Source organism: Rhinopithecus bieti, unplaced genomic scaffold (assembly GCF_001698545.2).
Source record: "Rhinopithecus bieti isolate Rb0 unplaced genomic scaffold, ASM169854v2 scaffold_20840, whole genome shotgun sequence".
Lineage (NCBI taxonomy): Eukaryota > Metazoa > Chordata > Mammalia > Primates > Cercopithecidae > Rhinopithecus > Rhinopithecus bieti.
This window is the reverse complement of record NW_016809955.1, coordinates 94,002-105,113: the sequence shown is the minus strand read 5'-3', so window position 1 is coordinate 105,113 and position 11,112 is coordinate 94,002. Positions and strand designations below refer to the sequence as shown.

The window sequence follows — 11,112 nt, the reverse complement described above, 5'->3', positions numbered from 1 at the left end:
GGATTCACATTCTTTACACTCTGTGGAGAGTGAGCCGACGGACTGTAGCCTGCGCCTCGACAAGTTCCTTTGTTCTTTGTTTTCTTTAAATTACCTTTTTTCCTTTTTGTCTTAGAAAATACACGTGGATGAAAATGAAACGAGAGCTCCCTAGAGATCACTCAGAGCTGTTCTCGTAGGTTTTTAACTTCCCGTTGCTCAAGGGCCCACGCTGGCATCTGGGGTGTGCTTGCACCTGCAAAGAATCCAGCTTCTAGGGAGCAGCGCGAGCTGGTAAGTTGATCCTGCTCCGTCGCTAAACCTTCCAGCTTTAGTTTTTCATTTCTGGGGCATCTGCTGGCTCTGGAGGAGGTGGGGCACTGGTAACACAACCCCACCACTCCCGGGAAGACCCCCTACCCCTATCCCGGGCTGTTTTCTCTCCCTTCTGGGGCAGGAGAATAAGAGTCTGGAGGAAAACCCCAATTTGCCACACTCAAGTAACAAAAGGACCAGAGGCTACTTCCTTTCCAACCCCTCCTTTCCTAAGTGACAGATGAAAAACTGAAAATACCCTACTCTACTGCTAAGGACAAAAGAAACCCACCTAGCCTCTATTTCCTATCATTAAAGTTCATGGCTATCACTCTAGTGGAATGGGAACCATGGGAAAGCATGGGCTTATCAAATCATAAGGATGCTAGAAGTCAAGGCCTTCATCCAGAGACAAAAGGAAACCTCATAATAGGCCATTGCCTCTGGAGGGAAAACATATAAAGTGGCACTGGTTCTCACCTAAGGTCAAAGACGTCTGATGCTCTAAGATTGGACCCTAAAGGGGGATGCTCTGGGGGATCCTCTGGAACTCAGCCTTTCCAAGGGGGATTCCTTTGGTAGAGGTTCTTAAGCCTAGTAATAAGCCCTCTTTAGGATTTTCTCTTGCAGTTGCAATACTGTTTGGCCCCAATATTGTTTGGAATCTGGAGTTTGCAGTTGAATAGGAAAGTGGGAGGGGTTTGCATGTATGCAGGCTCTTGTGCTGCTGTTCTTAAGCAGGGGGTCTGGTTGGTGCTTCTTTGAAGTCCGAGGAAGTTTGACCTTTAAAAATCAAGCTACCATGGAAACTGCTGACTTATAAATTGCAAAAGTAGTTTATAACCAATGTTTGGTTTTTCATTTTTTTTTTTATTTTATTTATTTATTTATTTATTTATTTTGAGGCGGAGTCTCGCTCTATCGCCCGGACTGGAGTGCAGTGGCCGGATCTCAGCTCACTGCAAGCTCCGCCTCCCGGGTTTACGCCATTCTCCTGCCTCAGCCTCCCGAGCAGCTGGGACTACAGGCGCCCGCCACCTCGCCCGGCTAGTTTTGTATTTTAGTAGAGACGGGGTTTCACCGTGTTAGCCAGGATGGTCTCGATCTCCTGACCTCGTGATCCGCCCGTCTCGGCCTCCCAAAGTGCTGGGATTACAGGCTTGAGCCACCGCGCCCGGCCAATGTTTGGTTTTTCAAATTCATATTCCTGGGAAGACAATCAAAGCTTCAGGTACATTTGGCTACCCGATGGGCCATTTAAGCATTTACAAAGGGATTTTATTCAATGTCATGTTCAATGCATGTTTTCTTGTTGTATAAAAACTTTTCCCATCATTATGCTACAGTGTACTTTCACCAGGTAAAGAAAGTTTTTTATGGTTCACTGAGAACAATCAACCCCTTCACAATCTAGAACCCATAGGTTAGATGTTCTCAGAACATCTACTGTAAAGGCCGTAGTTACACAACAGACTTTAAATTCTTTTGAGAAAGTTAGGATAGAATTGACTGAACAGAGAAGTATCTGCGCAACTGCTGGCACTTGGAGTCTATGGAGAAATACATTAAATGAAGATTAAGAGATTCAGTTGTAGGGGATTAATGAAGAGATTGTTTACTTAAGTTAGTAGATTCTTTATTTAGTTCATTATTTGATCTATTTAATTTTAGGTGGTTTGGTTTATGGGGACCCTGGGCAAGGAGCATCCTCCAGACTCTCAGTATTATCCTCCCAATAGTCATCATAATAATAGGCTCCCTGGTGCACTGTATTCTCTCAAAGGTTTTCAATGTTTGCATGCAGCCATCTCTAGAATGTCAAACGGTCTCTCTTCAACTGGAATGGTAAGAAGTGAAATAAATATGCGATCATGAGGACACCGTAATCTATGAATGATATGCTGAGACTGGAAACCCAAAATGATGGTAACTGAGAGCGGCGCTAAGGCCTTACGTTTTGGTTACACTCTCACCTAAGTGAGAACCTGAACAAAAAGGGGGAATTTTTAAAAACAAAATTATGAGAGGCCAGTGTTTTGGACTGAGCTCATGTGCTAGGCCCCAACAGACCAAACCAAACCAAAATGGAGTTGCTCATTCTAAGACTTTAAGGAAACACATAGATCCTAGAACAGACCAAGTTTTTGTTTTTCTCCTGCAAACAGAATGTTTCAGTGACCAGCACAGCCTCCACCAGTAACACTTGCCTGTCTCTGTAGCAACTTCTGTCAAAACTGCAGGCTGTTGAGGACTTAGGAATGGTGCACTTGGAAGCTATAGGTTGGGTGGAACTTTTGCTCCTGCATGGGCTGGGGAGCACCTGAAAGAGCTGTGGGACCAGTGAGCCAGGGATCTGCAGTGTTGGAGCAGAGCTAGAGAGGCAGGGAGGGCAGAGTGCTCTATGGTCAGGCCGGGTTTGGTGGGTGTCCAGAGCTCCCAGGGTTGCCCATCCTCCTGGAGTCCTGAACATGCGGGGAGTTGGGGAATAGGTTCTCTATATGAAACGTGACCAGGCACTGACGAACTTCATTGTTAGATCCTAAAAGAAAAACCAAGCACCCTCATACTCTGCTGGTTTATCATCTAGAAGGTGGGAAGGATGAGAGCAGTGCTGTCCTGAACTAAATGCAAAGTGACGTCCTAGGAGGGCAAAGAGTGTTGTATGATTTTTGTTTCCTAGGAGGTAGCTCTTACAACTTCTGTCCCACCCTGTGTGCAGTTCCTACTAACCTGCTGTTCTGACATAACTCTAAGGAGATCTGAATGCCGTCTCCTTTCCCATTAAAGAGAGTCAACAACATAGCCTAAATACTGAGTGCAGGTCTGATAGAATTTCCCCTGTAGTCAAAAATATAAAGGATTTCAGTGGAAAGATCTAACCTGTAAACCTAGACCTGAGGTTCAAGGGAGGCCAGTAAGTTTTAGGCCCTAGGGATTTGGTAAGCTCAATCCCCAGCTAATTTTTTAAGGAGTGTATTCCAGATGTATGCTTGAAGGCAGTGATTTTGAACTATGGAAAGTTTTACATAGCTGCAGGTGTTGGACTGGGGTGTCCAGGATCCCAGGCTAGTCCACAAGCACTGGGTCCTCTATAAGATGGCTCCGCTGCAGCTCCCATGGGTTCCAAGTTTCCCAGTTGTACGGGCACCCTCCTTAATCAATCTGAGGGTGAGATGTGATTTCTGTCTCCTTTTGTGTATGGTGGGTTAGCCAAAAAAGTTCACACAGAGCTGGGCCTGATGTAGACAGTGCAAAAACGTGGGTGGGAGGAAAGGGGACAGGACTCTAGTTACAGAGGCTGCAAAAAGAATCGGGGAGCAGAGCAGAGGCTGCTTGGTGAGGCATTACCAGAAAATTGTAGGACTGGGGCTGTGTGCTTGGCTAGAAGTGGAACTGATTCTCCTGCAGCCTTTATGGGTAGAGATGGAGAATCTCTTCTGTCTGATCAACAGGGAAGGTGGACTTGCCTTTGGGGCAGCCTCGTGTGTAAGAAATGTGAAGAAATTGGGTCTAAAGAACACAAATTGTGCATAATACTATGGAGAAAGCTCAGCATGGCAGAGATATACATCTTCCTCTGCTTTCTTGTGTAATTATGCCATATTGAGACTATTACTGAGTTTTAAATTTAAACTTCAATGATTGTGCTTACCTGGCTACACTGTTGTTCAACTACCAGGAGTCAAGTCCTCCTCCCTTAGATTCTCTTTTTTTGGAATCTCTCTGGGTCATGTTCAAATGCTTTCTTCTACGGACCCAGGCCCAGGGAGCCTATTTGAATGAATGCTAGGTCCAATATCTCTTAGAAGGCAGCCCTCTCTTGGGTCCCTCTGAGTTTTCAGGAAATACCGAGGGAAAGATGCTGCTTTCTAATAGCTTTTATACCACATCCTCTTCCCCCTAAAAGGTACAGGGCAAAGTGCTGTAATCACCACTAAGATAAATTTGCTAGAGAAAAATCTGATACAATTATTTGGGAAAATATTTGACAATATATATCAAAATCTTTAAACTTTTTGTCACTTAATACAGTAATTTAACTTTTACGAACTTATGTCTCTCTCTGTGTGTATATATACACGCTATATACTTGCGTAATTTCAGTTTAATTACGTGCCTAAGGCCCAAGTTCAAGTATAACCTTATGCTTCACCATGAACCTTTATTTCCAGAGATTCAGACTCTTTCTTCTCTTACATAATTTTTCCCTTTCAAGGTTCTATTTCTTATATCCTGAAATCTGGCTTCTTTTCTGTCTGCCTCTTCTGGCCTCCCATACTCGATTTAACCATCTTTATATATATCTGAACCGTATCTGTATATATAATTGAAGTGCTTTGCCAGGGCACTCTTAGACTCAATGAAAATTAGACGATGTGATTAGCAAACCCAAGCATTGAAATAACAGAGTCAAGATTCTAGTACAATTATATTGAATGATTGAAAGCAACTTCAATGTTCAGTTGTAGGGTAGTAGTTAAATAATGGTACATGAATACCATGTATGAAATTATGCAGTTAATAAGGTTTTTAAAGAATAGCTAATTATTATTTTGCAAAACTGATTGTATATACTATATTGACACATGGAAAAGCAAGATTCAAATTGTATATTTTAGTTTTGGGCAGTATGGCTGACCGTGACCAACTCTCTCACTGCAAAAAGATCCTTATACTGGGTAAAATGTGAAATAAGTAATAGAAATGCAGCTTACATCCCCAACTCATTTTATGAAGCTACTTGATTTGCATTACCTGTCAACAAGAATAGGAGAAAGGGACATCGTGGGTGCAAAATCTTAAAAATATTATCGAATTGCATTGAATATAAAGAAATGGTGACAGGAACGATGCCAGAAAAATAGTGGATTAGGAAGCTTCAACTCTGTTTCTCCATGGAAACATCAAAAGCAACCCAAAACTGACTGAGCTAACAACAAAGATCTGTTGCAACGAAATGAACGCCCAAGCAAGAAAAAGCAACATTCAAAGTTGTAGGCAATTTCATGATGTTTTTATTCACCCTTGCCCAACCTTTTGCCCTGCATGGCATGGTCTTAGTCTTGAGGAGGCAGCATCACTGCTCCTAGTTTCCTCCCTGGAACTGATGGGGCATAGTAAAACTTATTTTCAATGTTGTAACCTGTCTGGGGACTGCCTGAGGGATTCATTTCTGTATCCCCTAACTCAGATCTCAAGTGAAGAGAAGTGACAGCCACTGCTCAGGAAAGCTGCAAGGAGACTATGGACCCCCAGATGCCTTAGGCAAGAGATTATAGCTAGAGACATAGAATAACCATCTAAGGCTCACAAGAGGAGCTGGGGTGAGATTCTTGGGGAAATTAAGACATTCAAAAGCAGCCATGTATGTAGAGGAATCAAGAAAGCCCCACTCAATCCAGGCAGCACAAATGCTCAGAAAAGACCTGAGAAGACCTTAAACTTTTTCCTCAAGCTGATCCCTAAGGTCAGAGTATACTTAGCCGATCATTGAAGGTTTGCCTTGCCATAGCATTTGTCTGCAAAGACTGTGAGAGATCGCTGTTTTTTCAAATGCCCAGTTTCCAACAAAAATTCATGAAGCATACACACAACAGAAAAATATGATCTATCCAAAAGAAGAAAGTAAATTGGCAGAACACGTCTCTGAGGAAGGCCAGATACCACACATATTAGACAAAGATTTTAAAACAACGTTCTTAATATCCACATGCAGAAAATGAAATTAGACCCTCATCTCACACCAAATACAAAAATCAACTCAAAATCGATTAAAGACTTAGATGTAAGAGTTGAAACTATAAAACTACTAGAAGAAAATATATGAAAAAGATCCAAGACATTGGCCTGGGCAGTGATGTTTCGGATGTCATCCCAATGGCGCACAGGCAATGAAAGCAAATGTAGACAAATGGGATTACATCACACTAAAAAGCTTCTGCATAGCAAAGCAAAAAATCAACAGGGTAAAATAATAAGCTACAGAATGAAAGAAAATATTTGTAAACCATACATCTGATAAGAGGTTAATATCCAAAATATATAAGAAACTCAAACAACTCAATAGTAAGAAAAAAACAGATTAAAAAATGGGCAAAGGATCTGAATGACATTTCTCAAGAGAAGACATTCTAATGGACAACAGATACATGAAATAATGCTCAACATTACTAATCATCAGGAAAATGCAAATTAAAACCACAATGAGAAATCACTTCACACATGTTAAAATGGCTATAACAAAAAAGACAAGAGATAAAAAGAGATGGTGAAGATGTAGAGAAAAGAGAACCCTTGCACACTATTGGTAGCAATTTAAACTAGCATAGCCATTATGGAAAATAGTATGGAGGTTTCTGAAGAAAAAAAAGAAAGAAAGAAAAAGAAGGAAAATAACCACCATACGATTCAGCAGCCTCACTCCTGATAAATATCCAGAGGGAATGAAATCAATCTATCAAAGAGATATCTGTACTCTCACGTCTATTGCAGCATTATTCACAATAGGCAAAATATGGAAGCAACCTAAGTGTTCACCAACAGATGAACGGATAAAGAAAAAGTGGTACGTAGAGATAATAAAATACTGGTTAGCCTTAAGAAAAGAAGGAAATCCTGTCATTTTGATAACATGGATGAATCTGGAGGACATTATGTTAAGTGAAATAAGCCAAGCAGAGAAAGACAAATACTGCATGATTTCACTTATTTGTAGAATCTATCAAAGTTAAACTCATAGAAATATAGAGCAGAATAGTGGTTACTGGGGAAAGATGGGGTTTGGGGAAATGTTGGTTAAAGGATACAAAATGTCAGTTAGATAGGAGGAATAAGTTCAAGAGCTCTATTGTACAACATGATGACTATAGTTAACAATATATTGTATTCTTCATTATTTATTTGTTTATTTGGAGACAGGGTCTTTCTCTGTTGCCCAAGCTAGAGTGCAGTGCCATGATCATAGCTTACTGCAGCCTTGAACTCCTGGATTCAAGTGATCCTCCCACCTCAGCCTTTTAAGTAGCTGGGACCATAGGCACAAATCGCTGTGCCCAGCCAATTCTTATTTATTTTATTTTACTTTTCTGTAGAGATGTGGTCTTGTTTTGTTGTCCAGGCTGGCCTTGAACTCTTGGCTTCAAGCAATCCTCCCACCTCAGTCTCCCAAAGTGCTTGGATTATAGGCATGAGCCACCATGCTGGGCCTGTATTCTTGAAAGTTGCTAAAACAGTAGCAATGTTCACCAGAAAAATGATAAGTCTGTGAAGTAGTGCATATGGTAGTTAGCTCAACATAGCCATTCCACAGTATATACATGTTTCAAAAAAACACATTGTAAATGATCAATATATAGGATTTTATTTATAAATTAATAAAATAAAAAACAAACACTGTCTTAAATATCTTCAAAGAGCTAAGAGAAAACATGGACAAAGAACTAAAGGATTCAACCCCAACTGTCCAAATAGTTTGGGGCTCCAATGTTAACATTGTGTACATGTGATCAGGAATTTATATGGACACAGGTGGTATCCATAACCTTAGCTGAGTATCTGCATGATATTGGTCTAGCAGTGGACAGAAATATTCTGATCCCTTTTACATTCCTTTTCTAGTATAGTAATTACGACCTATCATGGAGTTTATTCTCAATTGTCTCTATGCCACTTGGAAAACGTACACTTCTTAAGTTAAACTTCTTAACTTAAAAGTTACACTTAAGTTACACTTAAAAAAAGTTAAACTTAAGTTATACTTCTTAACTTAACTTAAAAGTTACACTTAAGTTACACTTAAAAAAAGTTATAAAAAAGTTACACTTTGGCTGGGCACAGTGGCTCACGCCTGTAATCCCAGCACTTTGGGAGGCTGAGGCGGGCGGATCATGAGGTCAGGAGATCAAGACCATCCTGGTTGACACGGTGAAACCCCGTCTCTACTAAAAATACAAAAAAATTAGCTGGGCATGGTGGCAGGCGCCTGTAGTCCCAGCTACTTGGGAGGCTGAGGCAGGAGAATGGAGTGAACCTGGGAGGCAGAGCTTGCAGTGAGCTGAGATCGCGCCACTGCACTCCAGCCTGGGCAACACAGCCAGACTCCATCTCAAAACAAACAAACAAACAAACAAAAAAAACCAAAAAAATTCTTAACGTAAAAGTTACATTTAAGTTACACTTAAAAAAAGTTGAACTTAAGTTATACTTCTTAACCTAACTTTCCATTTAGAGCAAAGCAGTGATCCCAATAGATTTTAAGGGAACAGAGCTAATGGATTAGGGATACACAGACTAAAACACACTGTCTTAATTTGTTTAGGCTGCCATAACAAAATACCACAAATGGGTGGCTTACAAGTAACAGAAATTTATGACTCACCGTTCTAGAGGCTGAGAAGTTCAAGATTAAGATGCCAGCACTGCTGGGTTCTGGTGAGGGCCCTTTTCCTGTCGCAGACTGCCTCCTTTCTTGCTGTGTTCTCACATAGTGGAAGGGATGAGCTAGTGTTCTGGGGTCCTTTTCAGGAGAGCACTAATCTCATTCATGAGGGCTTCACCCTCGTAACTTGATCACCTCCCAAAAACCTCATCACCTTGGGAGTTAGAATTTCAACATATGAATTTTGGGGGAACACAAACATTCAAACCATAGCACAGGTGTTTTGTATATAAGAATTTTCCTTATTGAAAATATGCGAATATTAGATTTTAAAAAGGCACAATGACTTAGCCCACTTTGCTTAAGATCAATGGCCAAAATTTGTAAATCTAATTCATTCTTACAAGAAGGAAAAATAATTAACATGACATATTGCTGGATGTCGTTAGACCTTAACTGGAAATCTTCCAAAAGATTTATCACCATAAGTGGAGATAATTAAGGTAAAAGCTGAAATTATTAAAATAAAAAGAAAAGTAGAAATAATATGTATAACTAAAGCGTGGTTCACTGAGAAGATAAAAACATAGACTCACTCCAGGTGTTGTTTAAGAAAAGGAGAGAGAAAACAGGTTGTACAATATCAGGGACTAGAAAGGAGAAAAAGGGCAGATAAAGAGATTACATAATTAGAATACATTATAGAAAACTATAGTAACAAATTTGAAAATTCAGTAGGAGTACAAATTATTATAGTTTTAGCTCAAAATTTGTCAGTTTTCAGTTTCTTCACACCCATATACTTACCAGTCTAGTGGAATATATACTGCACAGGATTTTTTTTTTTGCATTTGCCTCATAATACAGAATTTGCTATCTTTCTAGTTCAGGTCCTATTCTAATGGCTCTGTCTATTTTACAGAAAAGAATTTCTGCTTGGACACTGCATAGCTGCTGGGAAAATGAACGTCAGTATTGATTTGGAAACGAATTATGCCGAATTGGTTCTAGATGTGGGAAGAGTCACTCTGGGAGAGAACAACAGGAAGAAAATGAAGGACAGTAAACTGAGAAAAAAGCAGAATGAAAGTGTCTCACGAGCTGTGTGTGCCCTGCTGAATTCTGGAGGGGGAGTGATGAAGGCTGAAATTGAGAATGAAGACTATAGTTATACAAAAGATGGAATAGGACTAGATTTGGAGCATTCTTTTAGTAACATGCTGTTATTTGTTCCTGAGTACCTAGACTTCATGCAGAATGGTAATTACTTTCTGATTTTTGTGAAGTCATGGAGCTTGAACACCTCTGGTCTGCGGATTACCACCTTGAGCTCCAATTTGTACAAAAGAGATATAACGTCTGCAAAAGTCATGAATGCTGCTGCTGCACTGCAGTTCCTCAAAGACATGAAAAAGACTAGAGGGAGATTGTACTTAAGACCGGAATTGCTGGCAAGGAGGCCCCGTGTTGATATACAAGAAGAAACTAACATGAAGGCCTTGGCTGGGGCCTTTTTTGACAGAACAGAACTTGATCGGGAAGAAAAATTGACCTTTACTGAATCCACACATGTTGAAATTAAAAACTTCTCCACAGAAAAGTTGTTACAACGAATTAAAGAGATTCTCCCTCAGTATGTTTCTGCATTTGCAAATACTGATGGAGGATATTTGTTCATTGGTTTAAATGAAGATAAAGAAATAATTGGCTTTAAAGCAGAGATGAGTGACCTCGATAAGTTAGAAAGAGAAATTGAAAAGTCCATTAAGAAGATGCCTGTGCATCACTTCTGTATGGAGAAGAAGAACATAAATTATTCATGCAAATTCCTTGAAGTATATGATAAAGGAAGTCTTTGTGGATATGTCTGTGCACTCAGAGTGGAGCGCTTTTGCTGTGCAGTGTTTGCTAAAGAGCCTGATTCCTGGCATGTGAAAGATAACCGTGTGATGCAGTTGACCAGGAAGGAATGGATCCAGTTCATGGCGGAGGCTGAACCAAGTTGAGAGCAGGGGATTCGCAACAGGAATGCATTTGGCTTGGGTGGCAGGGAGGTTTTCTCTTTGGGATTTGGGGCAAGATCAATAGTCCTCAAATTTCAGCACCTAATCTATTAATCTCTGGTGGATACAATCAATAGTTCCCTGCCTCGGCCGGGTGCGGTGGCTCACGCCTGTAATCCCAGCACTTTGGGAAGCCGAGGCGGGTGGATGACCGGGTCAGGAGACACAGACCATCCTGGCTAACATGGTGAAACCCCGTCTCTACTAAAAATACAAAAAATTAGCCGGGTGTGATGGCACGTGCCTGTAGTCCCAGCTACTCAGGAGGTTGAGGCAGGAAAATCGCTTGAAGCCAGGTGGCAGAGGTTGCAGTGGGCCGAGATTGCGCCACTGCACTCCAGCCTGGGCAACAGAGCGAGACTCTGTCTCAAAAAAAAA

General features: G+C 40.8%; 1 protein-coding gene across 1 annotated transcript in view; it reads left to right on the top strand.

Annotated features, from left to right (window-relative positions):
* The window catches only part of SLFN12 (schlafen family member 12), a 25,155-nt gene continuing 14,043 nt past the window's right edge, over window positions 1–11,112 (top strand). Inside the window, exons 1-2 of the mRNA XM_017890985.1 lie at window positions 1–273; window positions 9,594–10,672. Of these exons, the coding sequence (XP_017746474.1) occupies window positions 9,634–10,672 (1,039 nt within the window). The 5' untranslated portion in view covers window positions 1–273; window positions 9,594–9,633. The remainder of the gene's footprint in view (window positions 274–9,593; window positions 10,673–11,112) is intronic.